The 19,243-nt window shown below is 46.6% G+C and overlaps 1 protein-coding gene across 6 annotated transcripts; it reads right to left on the bottom strand.

Annotated features, from left to right (window-relative positions):
* Nucleotides 1-417: 417 nt before the first annotated feature.
* On the bottom strand, nucleotides 418-13,276 carry ZNF792 (zinc finger protein 792). 6 transcript variants are annotated; one of them, XM_038529377.1, is made up of 6 exons: nucleotides 13,166-13,276; nucleotides 10,694-10,820; nucleotides 10,150-10,272; nucleotides 6,812-9,517; nucleotides 5,657-5,762; nucleotides 418-2,340 (listed from the first exon to the last, which is right to left on the bottom strand). In XM_038529377.1, the coding sequence occupies exons 1-4, from the start codon at nucleotides 13,199-13,201 to the stop codon at nucleotides 7,911-7,913; spliced, it is 1,893 nt and encodes a 630-aa protein (XP_038385305.1). In that variant the 5' UTR covers nucleotides 13,202-13,276; the 3' UTR covers nucleotides 418-2,340; nucleotides 5,657-5,762; nucleotides 6,812-7,910. The 6 variants fall into 6 exon arrangements, with proteins under 6 accessions (XP_038385305.1, XP_038385306.1, XP_038385304.1 ...); XM_038529378.1 differs by having other exon boundaries at nucleotides 7,326-9,517; XM_038529376.1 differs by having other exon boundaries at nucleotides 5,657-9,517.
* Nucleotides 13,277-19,243: the final 5,967 nt, after the last annotated feature.

Genomic DNA, 19,243 nt, shown 5'->3' with positions numbered 1-19,243 from the left:
TTCATTAGCTGTGAAGATTTAAGAAAGTAGACATTATGTTAATAATTCAAATTAAACTTAAAAGTGCATTGTGTCGGGCAGCCTGGGTGGCTCAGCAGTTTGGCACCGCCTTCCGCCCAGGGCCTGATCCTGGAGACCCCGGATCGAGTCCCATGTTGGGCTCCCTGCATGGAGCCTGCTTTTCCCTCTGCCTGTGTCTCTGTGCCTCTCTCTGTCTCTCATTAATAAATAAGTAAAATATTTTTTAAAAAGTGCATTGTGTCTATAGTTTTCCATTGGAAATTTGAGGAAATATTTTTGGTATCCAAAACTTATTACCCCGTTAAGTAAATAAGTTACTGACATCACTGATAAATGACTGAAGTTCCAACAAATTTCTTTGCTGTTTCATTATATTCTTGATAATGAAAATAGAAATATCAACCAACATTTATTTCAACAATAGGCAAAAGATATGAATGTAAATTTTACCAAAGATATGTGGGTGGTAAATAACATTTTAAAAATGTTCGATTGAGATCATGAGTCATTAGATAAATGCAAGGTAAAGCCACAATGAGATTCTACAACTACCTGCCTGTTAAAATGGCAAACATTAAAAATGCTGATCATAGCAATTATTGGCTAGTATATGGAAGAATTGGACCTCATTCACTGCTGGGGGAAAGTAACATGCTATAGGCACTTTAGAACACAATTTGTTGGTTTCCAAAAATTTAAATATTCCCCTGACTTGTAACAAAGGTATTGTACTTCTAGATTTTAGGAAATGAAAGCATAGACCCATCTGAAGACCTGTATATTCAAGGTCATAGCTTAATTTGTAATAGCCAAAAACCCATGTCATGTAACATAAAAGGGTTAAAAAATTCTAGTACATTTGAATAAGGATTCTGGGAAGATAGTAGATAGGAAGCAATAAGGAAGTCATCTCCCTACCCTGACAACAATTATACTGGCAGAATGTCTACTGTAACTATTTTGGAACTCTGGGGTCCATTGAAGGCTTATAACTTCCAGAGGAAAGCATAAGCAGTAGTAAATTGCAGCTATTTTGGGCCAGTATCAGTCTTTAGCACTGTAGCAGCTACCCATCCCTTATCCACTTGCCCTGTCAGGCAGCTCTATGTGTGTCCTTGGAGCAGCTTGCATGCAGTTTTTGGGAGCCTGGGTAGGATCCCACTCTACAAATATTGGGGATCTGTGCTCTAAACTGATTGCAGAGGTGAAAACATAGAAGTGGGCAGCCATTTGTACAACCCTTATCCAATTGTTGCAAGCCCCTCCCTCTGTGGCTGAAGTGACTTCCAGGGAACTTAAGGTACCACATACCTTTCCTCTTCATTTTTCTTTCTCTTCTCTTGGGAGCCAGATATTTAGGATTAAGACATCTCAAAGCAATCACATATACAGTAGAATTTTAAAAGTTAAGGCACAGGTTCAGAAAAGACCCTGAGATACACCACACGCTGTTCCCCAGTAGAGACAGCCTATGACAATTAAACAAATTAAGTAAAAATGGCAAACCCTGGGAAAAGATGAAGAATCTGATTTCCAGAGTTAACACAGTACTAAATTTAAATGTCCAGTGTTCAAAAACAAAAACAACCCAACAGCCAAAAACAAAACCACAAGAAACACACACACACAAAAAAACCCCAAACAAAACAACAGAAAGAAAAAAACAAGGCCCACTTTAAAAAAAAATTCAGAAACTGTCTCTTAAAAAGACGTGATGGCAGTTCTATTATACAAACATCTATCTCACAGATGGTCAAATAACTAAAGGAAGACATGGAGAAGGGCAGGAAAATGATGCATGAACAAAATGGAAATATCACACAAACACAAAACGAAATAAAAAAAATTCTGGTGCTAAAATTACCATAACTGAAATGAAAAATTTGCTAGAGGGATTCAAAAGCAGATTTGAGACTACAGAAGAATCAGTCAACTTCAAGATAGGAAAATCAAAAGAAAGATTGAAGAAAAGTGACCAGAATATAAAGCACATCTGGAACACCTTTAAGTGAAACAATATACATGCTGTGGGAGTCCCAGGAGGCGAACGAAAGGAGAAGAGGGATAACTTGAACTTGATTTGAACCCCAATTTGATGAAATACATGAATAGAAGTATCCAAGAATCTCAGTGAACTCCAAGAAGGATGAATTCAAAGAGGCTCAAACCAAGACAAATTACAATCAAAACACAAAGAGAAATTTGAAAGGAACAAGAGAGATGACTTGTCATGTACAAAGGATACTCAATAAGATTATCCACAGATTCTTCATCAGAATCCTTAAAGCCAGAAGGCAGTGGGCTGGTATATTCAAAGTGCTGAAAGAAAAGAAAAATGATAACCAAGAATTGTATATCTGGCAAAATTGTCTTTCAAAAGTAAGGCAGAAATTAATTCCCAGATAAACAAAATCCAAGGAAGTTTGTTACCACTAGATATGCCCAGCAAGAAGTGCCTAAAGGAGTCTTTCACTTGAAACCAAAGGACATTGGACTAATGCTAAGCAATATGAAGGAATAAGATCACTTGTAAGGGGATCCCCGGGTGGCGCAGCGGTTTAGCGCCTGCCTTTGGCCCAGGGCGCGATCCCGGAGACCCGGGATCGAATCCCACATCGGGCTCCCGGTGCATGGAGCCTGCTTCTCCCTCTGCCTGTGTCTCTGCCTCTCTCTCTCTCTCTCTCTCTGTGACTATCATAAATAAATAAAAATTTAAAAAAAAAAAAAAAAAAAAAAAAAAGATCACTTGTAAGGATAAATACATAGGTAATTTTAAAAACTACCATTATTGTACCTTTAATTTATAACTCCATTTTTAAATTTCTACATGATTTTAAAAACTCATGCATTTTTTTTTTTTTTTTGGTAAGAAGTTCATGCATTTAAAAACAAATATTACCCTATGTTTTGGACATAAAATGTATAAAGATGTAATTCTGGGATATCAATAACTGAAAGATTTGGGGATGGAATAGGATAGGGTAGAGTTTTTATATGGTATTGAAGTTAGGCTGACATAAATTCAAATTAGAATATTTATAATTTTTGGATGTTGAACATAATCTCCATGGTAACCACTAAGAAAATAGCTACAGAATATACACAAAAGGAAATGAGAAGGGAACTAAAACATTTCACTTAAAAAAATAAAAAACAGAAGATACTAATATAGGAAATGGAGGACAAAAAAGATGCAGAAAAAAAAGCAAGGTGACATAAGTAAATCCCTCATCAGTAACTACTTTAAATGTAAATGGACTAAACTCTCCAATCAAAAGTCAAAGACTGACAGAAGAGACGTTTAAAAAATTATCCAACTATATGCTGTCCACAGAGACCCAATTTACAGCCAAAGATACAAGCATGTTGACAGTGAAAGAATGCAAAAATATTCCATACAAATAAGTTCCCAAACAAAAAAATTTACAACACAAATTTGGATAATTTTATATCATAATAAAAGGTTCAGTAAGAAAGTGTAACAATTACAAACACTTGTGAAACTAATAATGGACCAAGAAAATATATGACTTAAAAATTGGCAAGAAGAAATAGTTTTACATTAGATGGAGACTTCAATACCCTGTGCTCAACAATAGACAAAAGTCATTAAGGAAATAAAGGTCTAGAACAACACAATAAACCAATCAGATCTAATGGAAATGTACACAATACTCTAACCACCACCAACAGAAAACACATTGTTCTCAAGTGCACATGGACATTTCCATGATAGACCACATTAGGCCACAAATTAAGGCTTAATAGATTTTAAAAGATAAATATGCAAACTATTTTCTCCAACCTCAACAGGATGAAGTTAAAAATTGATAAAAAGCAAACTGGAAAATTCATAAATTTGTGGAAATTAAACACAGGTTTAAACAATGGAACCAAAGGAGAAATCACAAGGAATATTAGAAAATTTTTGGAGATGAAAGAAAGCAAAAATACAGAGCACCAACTGGGTGGCTCAGTTGGTTAAGTATCCGACTCTTGATTTTAGCTCAGGTCATGATCTCAGGATCCTGAGATTAAGCCCCGGGTCAGGGCTGTGTTCAATGCAGAGTCTGCTTAAGATTCTCTCCCTGTTGGGGCACCTGGGTGGCTCAGTCAGTTAAGTATCTGCCTTTGGCTCAGGTCATGATCCCAGCATCCTGGGATTGAGCCCCATATTAGGCTCTGCTCAGCAGGAAGTCTGCTTCTCCCTCTCCCTCTCCTGCTTCCCCTGCTCATGCTCACATGCTTGCGCTCCCTCCCTCTTACGCTGCCTCGCTCTCTCATATGAATAAATAAAATCTTAAAAAGGAAAATTCTCTCCCTCTCCCTCTGGATCTCCATTTTCTGCTTATGTGTATGTACTCTCTCAGCATGCGCGCTCTCTCTCTTTCTCTCTCAAAAAAAAAAAAAAAGGATAAGAAAAACACAACATATCAACATTTATGAGATGTAGCAAAAAATGTATGAAGGAGGATGCTTACATTAAAAAAGAAAGATCTCAAATCAACAACCTTAGTTTACAACTTAAAGAACTAGGAAAAGAACTAAACCAAGAGCTAGACAAAGGAAATAAATAATAAAGACTACAGATTTAAAAAATAGAGAATAGAAAAACAATACAGAAAAATCAACAAAACCAGAAGATGGTTCTTAAAAAGATTAACAACATTGACTACCTTTAGCTAGAATGACTAAAAGACTCAAATACTAAAACCAGAAGTAAAAGTGGGGACATTACTACCAATTTTACCAAAGTAAAAAGGATAATGAGAGTACTCTGGACAATTGTACACACAAAAAAATGGAACCTAAATGAAATAGACTAAGCCCCAGAAACAAATCCTGTCAAGACTGAAGCATGAAGAGAATATCTGAATAAACTTATAATTAGTATAATGAATATACAACCAAAAACCTCCCCACAACAGACAAAGCTCTGGACCCAATGACTTTATTGGTGAATTCTATATGTTAAAGAAATAACACTAACCTTTGTTAAAATTTTCAAAATACTAGCAAACAGAATTTAGCAGCACATTGAAAGGATTATACACTATGTTTAAGTGGGATTTATTCTTGGTATGGAAGGAAGGTTCAACATACGAAAATCAGTGTAATACCCCACACTAATAGAAGGAAAAAACAGGATCCTCTCAAATGATGCAACCCCCCCCAAAAGAAACCCACATTTGACAAAATCCAACTCCTGCAAGATAGAAACACTCAACAAGCTAGGATAGATGGAAACCACTTCATATCTATCTAGCTAGATACTATTCAGAAATTAAAAAAATTTTTTTTTCAAAGAAAAAACAAGTGGGAATGCCTGGGTAGCTCAGTGGTTGGGTGTCTGCCTTTGGCTCGGGGCATGATCCTGGGGTCCCAGGATAGGGTTCCACGTTGGGCTCCCTGTATGGAGCCTGCTTCTCCCTCTGCCTGTGTCTCCACCTCTCTGTCTCTGTGTCTCTCTTGAATAAATAAATAAAAAATCTTAAAAAAAAAGCAAAAAAACAAGTGTTGGTGAGGATATGGGAAAACCAGAACCCATATTCCTACTGTTAGTAGGAATGTAAAATGATAGAGCAACTGTGGAAATCAGTATGGAGGTTCCTCAAAAAATTAAAAATATAATTACCATAGGATCCAGTAATTCCATTTCCAGATATGTCTAACAGAACAGAAAGCAAGGTCTCAAAGAGAGATTTCTACACCCATGTTCGTAGCTGCATGATTCACAATAGCTGAAAGATGGAAATAAAATATCCATTGATAGATGAATAAAAAGCAAAATATGGCATAGAAATACAATGTTATGAATACATACTATGCATCCTTAAAACGAAAGGAAATTCTGACACATGCCATAAAACATGGATGAACCTTGAGGACACTAATGCTAAGTGAAATATACCAGTTACAAAAAGACAAATACTAGATGACTCTATTTATATGATGTACCTGAAGCAGTCAAATTCACAGAAACAGAAAGTGGAAGGGCAGTTTCCAGGGGTTTAGGCGATGGTGGTGGTGGTGGGGTCTTTGGAATTATTGTTTAATGGGTACAGACTTCCAGTTTTGCAAGATGAAAAGAGCTCAGGATGTGAATGGTAGTGCTGGTTGTACAATATGAATGTACCTAATACCCCTGAACTATGCACTTAAAGATGGTTAAGATGGTAAATTTTATGATGTATTTTACCAGAGATTTTTTAATTTAAAAATTAAGCATAACAAACTGTGATGGATCTCAAGAGAGCACCACTCACAGCAAAAGGAATGAGCTGTTCATACATACAGCATGGATAATCCTCAAGATAATTCTGTTGTGGAAGAAAATAGACCAAAAATAGGGTAGAAATACTTTATGATTCCAGTTGTATAAAATTCTAAGGAAGGCAAACATATCTATAGTGGGAGAAAAAAAGGTAAATCAATAGTTTTCTGGGAAGGCAAGGAAGGAAAGTAAAAGGCACGAGGTAGCTTTGTGGGTGATGGATAGGTCCACTGTCACAGTTCTGGTGTTGGTTCCCTGAGTGTTTACTTACTGAAAAACTTATTAAATTGTGCACATCAAATATGTACAACTATTGCATGACAATTATATCTCAATAAAACATTTAAAGAAATTGTTGCACATAAAAATCTGATCTCCCATTCATTTTAGAAAATTAGATTTGCCAACCCTATATTGACTCTGCTCTCTTTCTCTGTCTCTGAAGCCTTGGTTGCAAAAATGGCTGGCTATGTCACAAACGCTACATCCCTGGAGTACAAGATTACCTTCTCTTACCCCTATTCTCCTGCCAATGCAGCAATGGCCATGACACAAATAGTGCAGAGAGCCTTAGTATGCACAAAACCTTTCGATTTTTGCTCTGCTGGTGACCTAAGCCATAGGGCAGAGGTCTAGAGGTCCTGAGAATTTCTGCAGAGCCTGAATCCTGAATGCAGAGTCACATTCAAAGGAACATTTGTGGATGCACTTTTAGAACAGGTACATTCCCTCTAGTTTGCTGTAGACTTGCCTACTCCATTATTACCCGCAGTTTTTCCATACAAATTATGGTCTCAATTGGTCCCAGTAAGTCTTACAATTAGGAAACCTGTATACCAGATGCTAAAATTCATGGCATATGGCTCCTTGGAAGGTGCCAGCCAGGTAAACAGTATCTGGGAAACAAGAGGCCCTATTCATGTTGCTCCCAGATGCAGTGGAGGTTGTCACAACTGCCCTGTCCTCGGAGTAATCTCTGGCTCACAAAAATTCATGCCATTCAGATTGCATTAGGCCCACAAAGTCCTACCATCTTCCCCTGGAGGCCTTGAGCAGCAACACAGAGGAGGCCAAATTTAGACTAAGAGCTGTTCTCCAACCATCCTGCTCTTCCCTTAGAAGCAATACGTTTAAGAGGCCCTTTTAGTTTGGTAGACCTCAACTGTTCTCAACCCACTCCACAGTGATCAAGACACATGAGATTTAAGGTGGCTTTATCACTAAGGCAATGCAAAGTAGGTAGCTGTTGGGATGGGTAATGTGGAGATCGGATAAATCCACCATGAGCATCGTATGAGATCAGCCATGTCCTTGAAAGAAGGGAAACCTTCTCCACAAGCTGCCAGCAGAACTCAGCTCAGGTCTTCATGGTCAAAGATGGGTCATGTCCACAGCTACACTGGTCAGAGGGAGGGAATGACATCTCCCTGTGGCCTCAGGCTCCTCTGGATTCCCTCCTGGGAGAGAGGAGTCTGAATACAGGGACTGGCTGACCCACGCTCTTGGAGACCTGCCAGAGCTAAACGGCTTCTTCCACAAACACTCGCAGTGACAAAGGTCTGATAGAGTCCATGGTGAGAAAATGCTACTTTATTCCAGAAAGCTTCCAACATAATTAGCATTCATAGGGAATCTGTCCAGTGTGGACATTGGGATGAACAAGGTTCAACCTCTGGCTGATGGCCCCCTTATAGAGACTGTTCTCAGAGCTCATCTCCACTGCACATCGCTGTGCTGGAGGAGGGTGCACATTTTCTGCACTCCTTTCTCTGGTGTGAATTTTCTGGTGCCGGACGAGGGTAGGCCTCTGGCTAAAGGCTTTTCCACATTCACTGCACTTATACGGCTTGTCTGATTTGTGAACCTTCTGGTGCTGCCTCAGATTAGATCTTTGCCTGAAGGTTTTCCCACATTCCAGGCACTCATAAGGTCGCTCGCCAGTGTGAAGCCTCCGATGGTTATTAAGGCTAGAGCTTTGGTTAAAGAATTTCCCACATTCAGGGCACTGATAAGGCCTCTCGCCAGTGTGAAGTCTCCGATGGCTATTTAGGCTGGAGCTCTGGCTAAACAATTTCCCACATTCGATGCACTCATAAGGCCGTTCCCCAGTGTGGACTCTCTGATGCTTCATGAGGTCGGAGCTTCGGCTGAAGGCTTTCCCACATTCACTGCACCTGTAAGGCCGCTCGCCAGTGTGGACTATCTGGTGTTGGATGAGACTGGCGATGTGGCTGAAGAATTTCCCACATTCATTGCACTTATAAGGTCTTTCTCCAGTGTGAACCCTCAAGTGTTTAATGAGGCTGGAGTTGCAGTTGAAAGACTTCCCACACTCACTACACTCATGAGCGCTTTTGCCAGTGTGAACCCTCTTATGATGAATGAGGTTGGAACGCTGGCTGAAGAATTTCCCACATTCACCGCACTCATAAGGCTTCTCTCCAGTGTGCACCCTCTTATGCTGAATGAGGTTGGAGCTTCGGCTAAAGAATTTCCCACATTCACTGCACACATGAGGGCTTTCCCCAGTGTGAACTCTCTGATGTTTAACAAGACTTGAGTGTTGGCTAAAGAACTTCCCACACTCGCAGCACTCATAGGGCTTTCCTCTGTTGTGATCTCTCTGGTGCTGAAAGAGGCCAGAGGCGTGGCTAAAGAATATCCCACATTTGTTGCATTCATAAGGCCTTTCTCCAGTGTGGGTTCTCTGGTGCTGAATAGGTGTGGGTTTGTCGCTGAAAGCATTCCCAAATTCACCGCACTTGCTGTGGCTTTGCACAGTGTGACCAGTGCTCTGGGGTGGCTCCTCCACTCTGTGAGCGACCTGATGCTGCGGAAGGTCAGATGTAGCTGTCCCACCCACAAAGTCCTTCCCACCCTCCCTGACTGTAAAAGGTTCTTTTGATGTGTCATCTCTGCAGCTCTTCACAAATGAGGCCCTGTCCTCATCCCTTCTGACAGGCTTGTCTATACTCTGCTGCATCTGATGCTTGTAAAGGTTTGCTCTGGACTTGGACTCTCTCCCAGGTGCCTCACACATGTATGGTTTCTGGCTGGAATGTGTTGCCTGGTGTTCAGCCAGGTGCAAAATGTCTCTCAAGTGTAGGCCACACATGTCACAGGAGTAGTCCTTCTGCTTGGACAGAGCCGCCTTGAGCTTCCTGTCCTGGGACACTCCTGCTACAGACACACTATGCTCAGCCTCTGTTGCACAGCAAAAACCTGAAAACAGAGAAATGCTGGTGAAGTTACTAGGAGCTCTGATGGAAGGAAGCAGCCCCATGACAAAGGCACCCCTGACCCTGGAATGGGTCCTCAGGATAGCTGGCAAGACGAGAAGCCTGAAGTCAGGGTAAGGGATGATCTGCTCTGCAGTACCGTGATTGGCAAGGTCACAAACTAAGGGTGGCCTTGCCAGGACCAAGGACACAAGTATGGGCACAGTATTGGGACAAAAGGTGGGGTCTTCATCTCACTTCTCTAAAGGCTTTTCAGCAGGGCCTTAGCTATTGCTAACCCATAAGCCCTGTGCAGAACGGCGTGTCCAGGCCCAGGAAAATCTGATTGCAACTGAGTAGCCACTGTTTAAGGACTACGAAAGGGAAATATGCACATATCATGACATTAAGTGTATGTCCTGGTGGAGACAGTCACAGGGGGAGCTGTGGAAAGAGTGAGTCAGGGGTCACAAGTCAGAGCAGAAATGACAAATGGGCGATGTGTCAAGAACAGGAAAGGTAGAAGAGAGATGTGGCCATGGGCTTGGGCACCAAAACAAGGATGAACATGAGAAAAGCTGCAGGTGTGATGTGAGGATGGTGGTGATGTCACCTGCCCCCTCACCCCCCACTCACCAGAGATGGGTCCGCTGTATGCCCCTCTTGCCATGGCTGAAGTCATGTCCACCCTGTCAGGTACCCATGGCTCTGCCCCCATCTGCAGCTGGGCAACTATGTAAGACCTGAAAGACGTAAGTCCTGAGGGAAAGACATGGCAGCTAAGTGGCCAGCACTTGGCCAGGTGAACTACCTGATGACAGACCACAGGAAACAAGGTGAAATATTACAAAAGGAACACACAGTGTTCCCAGCAGTCAGGCCCCAGGACACATCAGCTCAAGGACAGGGTCACCCAGGCAGAGAGCAGCCGAGCCAGCCAGGATCCATGGGGCTACATGCAAGACTCCTCACTTCTGGCCCCTTCCCCACAATGCTTTGGGGTAGCAGGTGTTGGGGTGGCTCAGGGAGAGGATGGGACACTGCACATGGCACAGGCCTCCAATGTGCACCACATATCCTGGGAGAACTGGGAAGGAAGTGGTGCCACAGTCTGGCCATAGGAAGGAACAGGGGACAGGCAGCGTGAGCTCAGGACATCAGGTGGGTGGGAAGGCCTTACCCAGCGAGGCTATAAGTGCAAAGTTCTCCAGCATCACGTCGCAGTACAGGAGTCTCTGAGCCTCATCAAGGAGCCCCCACTCCTCCTGGGAGAAGTAAATGGTCACGTCCTCAAAGGTCACACAGCCCTGCCATGATGGGGACAGTTCATGCCATGATCAGCTTCTCTCCTCAGGACTCCCTTGTCTGTCCCCTGCACTGCCTCCTCCCTAGCTCCCAACTCAGAGGAGACTCAAGGCCCTGGTTCCACTGGTGTTTGCGTTTTTCTATGCCTCGTCTGACCACTGTGGTGGTCCACAACATCAACAGGCAGGGGGGAGAGAGACACCAGCTACGCTCTGGGCCCGAAGTGCAGGACTGAACCCCCTCCTTTGTGGGCCCCCCTCCTATGTCATTAACAGACAAACATGGACTCAATCTTCTCCCTTAATTGCCAGTCACAAGGTCCTGGGCCAAGAACTTGGACTGCACCTTCCTCAGACTCTGGACCACACTGCTGCATCCCCATTGTCACCGTGCCCTCCCCCATCTCAGCCCACATCATAGCCATCGCCATGGACCCTCATGTTACTCCACACATGACATCTGGAAAGTTCTTGGCAAAGACAACCATGATCCCATCCGGGATGGCTCCCACCGCCAAGGGCAACACTCGCCAGGGAGTTAAAGGTCCCTTTGCCTGGTCCTTTCCTGGCTTCAATCCAAAGCTATGCAGAGCCACACATATCAGACACCCTTGGGCCTCTTGCACATGGGTTCTCCTACCCCCACCCACTCAGGGTCACCTGCTCCCAGCTGACACCATTTGCCCCTAAGCTAATTCACCAGCCCAACTGAAAACCCCCGGCCCCACCAAGGGGCACCACAAAGTCCTGCTGAGGATGTGGAGGGGTGACTAAGCTCCAATCTCCATTACTACTGATCCTCTCCATCCCATCCATCTCTACACCCCCAGCCACACCCCCTTTCCCTACAGAGCACCACTACCACCACCACCACCACCACCACCACCACCACCACCACCACCACTACTCTTCCATGTCAGTCTTCATGAAGCCAAACAAGCCAACCATGCTGTCCCAGCAACAGACCCAGTGCTCAGTTCTCAGCCCCCACCTTCCTCTTTCCCGCTGAACGTCGTTGCCCCCAGGACCTGAAGGTTCGGACGCACAACCACATGCCACATTTTAGATGTTTTAGCTGCAGAATAACAGCCAAGGCTGTTTATACTGAGCTCGCTATGGCAAGGGAGAGAGCCGCCGTCGCTCGAGTTTTGGCAGACCCAAAGGCAGGCAGGGGAGTGGGAGAGCTGAGTAGCAGAAAACAGAAGCCTTCAAGTGTGCGCTGACGGGCGGGGCTGGCACGGGGAAGCTGGAGCCAGGCTAACCAGAAGCGGGTCCCCTGTGTGACTGGTTAGGGGTGTACATTTGGTTCTACTTGGAAGAGAAGAGAAGTTGGAAGCAGGAACAAAAATTAGAGAAGCTGTCAGTGGTTAATGAAGCCCTGGTCATCTGGGGCCAGTTGTTAGAGAAGCTATTGTTCCTGGCTTGTCACTGGAGATAGCAATCTGGCTTCCTGCAGTCTAACGTGAGCAGGCTAGCTTCCTGGGTTGTTTATTGTAGATAAAGAGGTTGGTTTCCTGGGCAGGTCCCTGCAGGTTGTGGGTCGGAATTCTATTTTTGTATAAGGCCTAGCCTTTGTCCCTTTGTGTATTCAGTCCTTCATAACCTTAACTCTATGGCCCCCAAACACCCCATAACTGGTGTCTAGCTGCCCGCTCCGCTCCGCTCAGGGGTCTCTGGAACACCAGAGCTCAGCGGCGCCAAAACCTCACTTCTACTTTTATATTGAAAATTCCTTCTACAACCAACTTTCCCATCCAGCCTTCCAGCTGCTGAAGCCCAAAACCATCCCTTCCCTTTCTCACCTTCCACGTCAGAACATCTGGTCAGCCTGACTTAAAAGAGGGATCCAGAATCCAGTGACTTCCACCTCCAGCCCCTGCAGCGCCCACCCGAGCCAGCGCAGCGGCGGCTCCTGCTCTCCCTGCCTCCACCCTTCCCCCGGGTCAGCTTTCCACTCCGCGTCCACAGGGAGCCTGTCAGGACCCGAGTCAGATCACCTTCCTCTTCTCCTCGCGACCGGCTGTGGCTCCCACCCCCTCAGAACAGAGGCCCAGCTCCTCTGCCCGCCATCCGGGGCTCCCCGTCTCCCACCTGCTCTCCGGACCCTCAGCTCACTCTCCCCGCCAAGCATTTGCACACGCCCGTCCGTGTGCCCGGGAAACCCTTGCTCGCCTCCTGCCACTGGATTTCGGAAGTGGGAAGCGCCCGGTATCCTCTCCGGCCTGGATCCAGCACCCCAGGCGGGGCGGGGCTCCCCTCCAGCGCCCCCAGACTCCAAAGCCGAGGAGAGGCGGGCGAGGCTAGCGGACAGACAAGGCCCCCGCCGCGGCGGCTACCTGCGCACTCACCTGCGCCGGGTCCCCGAGCGCCGCCGCCGCCGCCATCGGTGCCCGGGCTCGCAGCGGATCCGCCCGGGACTCGGCCCCCCGGGCTCCCCGGCTTCTCCCGCCCCGGGCGCGGCGGGCCTCGGGCCTCGGGCTGGTGCACGCGCGGGGGACGCGGGGCGGAGCAGGGTCCCGGCTCCCCGGCCTCGGCCCCTGGCTCCGGAAAGGCCACGGGGGACGCGGGCGCGCACCCCCGGCCCGGCGGGGACTGGCGGGCCTGGGACGCAGGAAGTTCCCGCCCCGAGCGGCGCCCGGCTCCCGGCTGTCATTGGCCCCGAGCCAGGCGCGGACTCCGCGTTCAGTCCCCCGCCGGCGCTTCCCGTCCCGCCCACGGCCGCGCTGGGGGACGGAGCTGGGGGGGCGTGGGGGGCAAACCTGCCGGGGGGCGGTGCTGAGGGCGGCGCTGGGTGGAGGGGCGGGGGCGGGGCTGGGTGGAGGGGCGGGGCCGGGGCTGGGTGGTGGGGCGGTGCTGGGGGCGGTGCTGGGGGCGGTGCTGGGTGGCCGGGGCGGGGCGGGGGGCGGGGCTGGGTAGTGAGGCGGTGCGGGGGCGGTGCGGGGGCGGTGCTGGGTGGTGAGACGAAGCTGGGTGTAGGGGCGGTGCTAGGCGGTGGGGCGGTGCTGGGTGGAGGGTGGTGCTGGGGGGAGAGGCGGGGGACGGTGCCAGGGGGCGGTGCTGGGTGGAGGGGCGAGGGGCAGGGGCGGTGCCAGGAGGTGGGGCGGGGCGGGGGCGGTGCTGGGGGCGGTGCTAGGTGGTGAGGCGGTGCTGGGTGGAGGGGCGGGGCGCGGGCGGTGCCGGGCGGTGGTGCTCGGAGCGCGATGCTGCGGGGGGCGGTGCCGGGAGGGCCGTGCTGGGTAGTGGTGGGGCTCGGGTCTGGGAGGCGGTGCTGCGTCGTGCGGCGGGGGGTGTGGGTGGCGGTGCTGGGAGGGCCGTGCGAGGTCGTGGTAAGGGGGGCGCGGTGCGGAGTGGTGAGTGGTGATGCGGAGGTGGCGGTGCCGGGTGCTGGGGCGGTGCTTGGTGGTGGGGCGGGGGGCGGTGCTGGGGTGGCGGGAGACCGGGGCGGTGCGAGGGGGCGGTGCTGGGGGTGGTGCAGGGGCGGGGCGAGGCGGGGATGCGAGGGGCGGTGCCGGGGTGTCCGTGCGGAGGGCGGGGCGCGCGCCTGCTCCCGGCGTCTCGCTGGTTCCCGCCGGTCCTCGGCGTCGGGGGCGCGGGAGTTCTGTGTCGGGGGCTGTCCCGGGGCTTCTCTGTGCCGGGAGCCGCGTCCCAGGCGCCCGCGGGGGTGCGCCACGGAGACCTGTTTGGGCCTCCACCTCTCGGACCCTCGGGAGGGCCCAGGCTGGCCCTGACGGACGAAGCTAACGCCTGATCTGCGGGATCTGTAGGTTCACTCAGTGCTTCTCAAACCAGCATCAGCATCGTCTGGAAATTTGCTAAAAATGCAAAGTCTTGGGCAACAACCCAGGCCTAGGGACTCGGAAATTCGGCGGCTGGGGCCCGGCCTTCCGTGTGTGGACAAACCCTCCAGGGGACTCCAATTTGAGAAAGGGGAGCCTTGGTAGGGTCACAGGGCCCACACGTATTTACTGCGGGGGACCTGAGCCATTAGCAGCAGGATCTGTAACGTCGTCGTCAGGGGTCACGAACCCCCTTGTGGGAGGGCAAACGGAGACCGCGCTCCACAAATAATGACTCAGCAAATAACTGCATCGGTGATGGTGTAATACTTACATGAAAGCACACTTTTAACCATTTGGCTGTTTTATTATTTAAAATACATTATAGAAAAAAATGCATCATGCAGGAGAGTTTCACAAACAAGTCTACTGCGCAAAGGACGGATTCTTACAGGTCACTTGATTCAACATTTGAGAGCATCAGGCTGAAACCTCCTCAGGCATGAGTGGACACAATGGAACTGACATGGTTTCTTTCAATGGTTTCAAGTTCAATACATTACTCACGTCTAATTCTCAGGGATTAAAGGAAAAAAAATTCAGGACACTTGTTGAGAATAAGACAGACGGTTCAGAGACCCTATTGTGCTGGGAATAGGAACCACTGCAGTGAGAGCTTGTAGTGAGAGGGATTGAGATCAACTCCAGGTAGAACAAGGAAAATGGAATTTATAGCAAAGCAACAGGTGGGGTTGGGGATGGGAAATTACTAAAAGAAGACTTCAGAAGATAAGAGGGGTTCTGGCTAAACCAACCTAGCAGAATTATTGCTGAAGGCAGCCTAGGAGGATCAGATGTCACCAGGGGGGTGTTGGGGAATGAGGGACCTGATCAGATATCACCAGTGATCAATACGGAGGGTAGTTCTGGTCAAACTGACTTTAGGATTCTTGCTACAATTAGACAATGCAGAGAGGACCATGGAAGTCTGAAAGTCAGGCCCCTGCAGAGAAGAGAATTCAGAACAGACTAAGTAGAGGTTGATCAAGGGGAATATCTTTGTCACAGGAACCAAAACTTTCCCCTCCTGACTACCCTGTGGCATTCAGAGCAGCCAGATCCAGGTACAAATATATGATCACGAGATATCCCAGCTTGGTGTCCAGTGGCTGGAGGGGACCAGGCCTGTCCTCATCAATGCTGAATCGGCCCACCACCTGAAGCTTCAGCCCACCAGGGAGCACTAACTCCTGGAGAGGTGGAAACAGCGGTCCAAGGAGGCCATACCAGGATGAGGCACAAAGGGAAGATGTAATGGAGACACAATTTCACAGTTGCTTCCGTCCATTTTTCATTGCCCCAAATTCATTTATGTGGTTCAAATTAAATGTAAGGGAAGCTGGGTGGACAGAAAGAGAAAAAGCAATTGGTGAGCATATAACCAGTTTCAAGACAATCCATCAGTTTGGTAACCGCATACTCCTCTTTTATTCCTCCTACGCATTCAATACTCATTAACTCTCTTTTATAGGACAACCCCAAAACCTCATCCAGTCACTACCTCAATTTCAGTCTTAGACCTTAGGCTCCTAACCTAACCTATAACTAGGAGGCTATAACAAAATAGGTTACTTGTCACCTCTCACTCCCACTGTAAGTTGTGGTTTCAGGGACACTATGCAAGGATCTTTTCAAACTACTGAAGAAATTCCTGCCAATCTAGATTTCTATACATAGCAAAAGTGACTCTCAAGAAAAAAAGATCTGAAATAAGATTATTTCAAGCCCCAAATGAAAATTTTAGTGGAAAATTAACTCACATAATATGCAATTCTAATGACTATAATTTAAGAGCAATGAAAATGATTCCAGGTGAAATCTTTGGGGTGATGGGAATGAAGATGTGAGAGACGAGTGTGTCTGTGGATTCGTGTAACTGTTCATTCTCTGTATAACATGTGAATATTATCTCCTGCGGAATTTAAATGATGGCATTACCATGCGTACCATAAAGATCATAGTAGTGAAAATGGGACAAAGTGATGAATATTCCAAGTTCCCTATACTGTCCAGGAGGAAGATAAAGGTATTTATAACACTCTGTGCTAATGTGTTGAAATAAGTATTTGTAATTTTTATTTTTTTATTTTTATTTATTTTTTATTTTTAAAAAGATTTTATTTATTTATTCATGAGAGACAGAGAGAGAGAGGCAGAGACACAGGGAGAGGGAGAAGTAGTCTCTACACACGGAGCCTGATGCGGGACCTGATCCCGGGTCTCCAGGATCAGGTCCTGGGCTGAAGGCAGCGCTAAACCGCTGAGCCACCCGGGCTGCCCAGTATTTGTAATTTTTAGCTTAAATAAAATAAGTAGGGGCCCTTTTAGGCTGTTTTACATTAGAGTCCACTGTGTTATGCTTTGAAGACAGGGGAACTGAAAGGATCCCATTTTTAAGACTGCTCTTTTTTTGTCCTTTTCCTGCTTCTATTCTTGCTAGAAGCTGCACCCCCACCTCACATATGCCTTCATGTATGTCCTCCTTGTGAAGGTCAAGGAGTTAATGATTTCTTTGGAATCTTCTAGCATAATGGCTGACATCTAAAGGGGTGACCAAGTGAGATCATCATGTACATTTTCCAGGGCCACTGATTCTGGACACCTTGGGGCCAAGACTCCTGGCCTGAGGGTATAAGTGACTTATGGGGGACACTTGAGCACTTGTCCTTGTTAGATTGGTTCCTGGATGCCTAAGGATACGTACACCAGACCACCATCCTCAATAAAACTCCAGACCCCCAAACAAAGATGAGAATCTCTCTCCTTTCCTTTCTGAGTGTCCCAGATGTTCCATCTGTATCTGCCCTGTCTACAACTGCAGTAAACTCTGCTCTCACTTCCTGAGGGCTCGTATTTGATTTCCATCCTGGATGAAGCCAAGGATGCTCTTAGCTGGTCTTGTGTGACCCCCTCTGGGTCCTCAGACCTGGCTTACCTGCCTCACTTTCTAGGGGTTTTGACAAATATATAATATCATGTGTGGTGTCTGAAGGGAGTGTCTCTTCTGATCAGATGAGGGCCCCCAAATGTGGAGCGACAATTGGGTGGAAGCCAGTGGCAGGGGCCCTGAAAGAATTCACCCGAGGCATAACACAGGAGATAGAAGTTTACGGAATACCCTGCAAGGGAGCAGTGGGCAGGACAGCAGAGGAGAGGCTGTCTACCAGGAGGCAGTGGGTAGGGACTGTTTCTAAAGGGGAAGAGGAACAGTTATGACAATATATGGAATTCTCCATTTTTGGTAACTGTGCCTGGTTGTAAGTAGCGCATTGATCAGTTAGGGCCTGTAGATGTTTTGAGGCAGGTCACGTGATGACCTGTCTGTATTCACCCAGGTGGTCACTGTGGGTCCTTTCTACATTCCATCGCTCAAGTCCATTTGCCTAAAAAAGCGACCTCTACATCATCCATTCACCATCATATAGTTTCATACAAAATACTTCCACTGCCCTAAATAATAAAATCCCATGTTCCATCTCTTCATCCGTCCATCCCCTGTCAACCCCTGCAAACTCCTTGTAACCATGGACCTTTTTTACTGCCTCCATAATTTTATCTTTTCCAGAATGGCATATAGTTGGAATCATACAATACTTAGCCTTTTTGGCCTGGCTTCTTTCACTTAGTAATATCCATGTAGGTTTCCTCTAAGTCTTTTCATAGCTTGATAGCTCTTTTCTTTTTAGCACTGCATAATATTCCACTGTCTGGTCATACCATTGTTTACATATCCATTCACCTACTGAAGGACATCTTGGTTGCTTCCAGTTTCTGGTAATTATGAACAAAGCTGCATGTGCAAGTTTTTGTGTGGACTTAAGTTTTCACTTCTGAGTAAATACCACAGAATACAGTTGCTGGATTGTGTGGTATGACTCCATTTAGTTTCGTAAGAAATTGCCAAACTGTCTCCAAAGCAAATGTACCATTTTGTGTTCCCCTGCCCCAAGCAATGAAGTAGAGTTCCTGGTGCTTCACATCCTCACCAGCATTTAGTGTTGTCAGTGTTTTGGATTTTAGCAATCCTAATAAATACGTAGTGGTATGACATTTGCTGTGTTAATTTGCATTTCCCTATTGATACCTGGTGTTGCGCGTCTTTTCATATGCTTGTTTGCCCTCTGTATATCTTTGGTGAAGTATCTGTACAATCTTTTGCTGTTTTTTATTGGGTTGTTTACTTTCTCTGTCGACTTAACAGTCCTTTGTTTGTTTTAGCTCACAGTCCTTTATCAGACATACCTTTTGCAAAAAATCTCCTCCCAATCTGAAGCTTGTCTGGTTCTATTGCCAGTGCCTTTCACAGAGCAGAAATTTTTAATTTTGTTGAAGCCCCGTTAGTCAATTTTTTCATTCATGGGTCGCCCTTTGGTACTGTATATAAAGTCACAGCCAAACACAAGGTCATTCAGATTTCCTACTGTTTTAATTTTAGGTCTGTTTTAAATTTAGGTCTGTGAACAATTTTGAGTTGATTTTTGTGGAGACAAAAGGTCTGTGTCTAGATGATGATGATGATTATTATTATTATTATTTTTATTATTTTGTATATGGTTGTCCACTTGTTCCAGCACCACTTGTTGAAAGGAT

The sequence above is a fragment of the Canis lupus genome, chromosome 1, assembly GCF_011100685.1.
Source record: "Canis lupus familiaris isolate Mischka breed German Shepherd chromosome 1, alternate assembly UU_Cfam_GSD_1.0, whole genome shotgun sequence".
Classification (NCBI taxonomy): Eukaryota; Metazoa; Chordata; class Mammalia; order Carnivora; family Canidae; genus Canis; species Canis lupus.
This window is presented reverse-complemented; position numbering and strand designations above follow the sequence as displayed.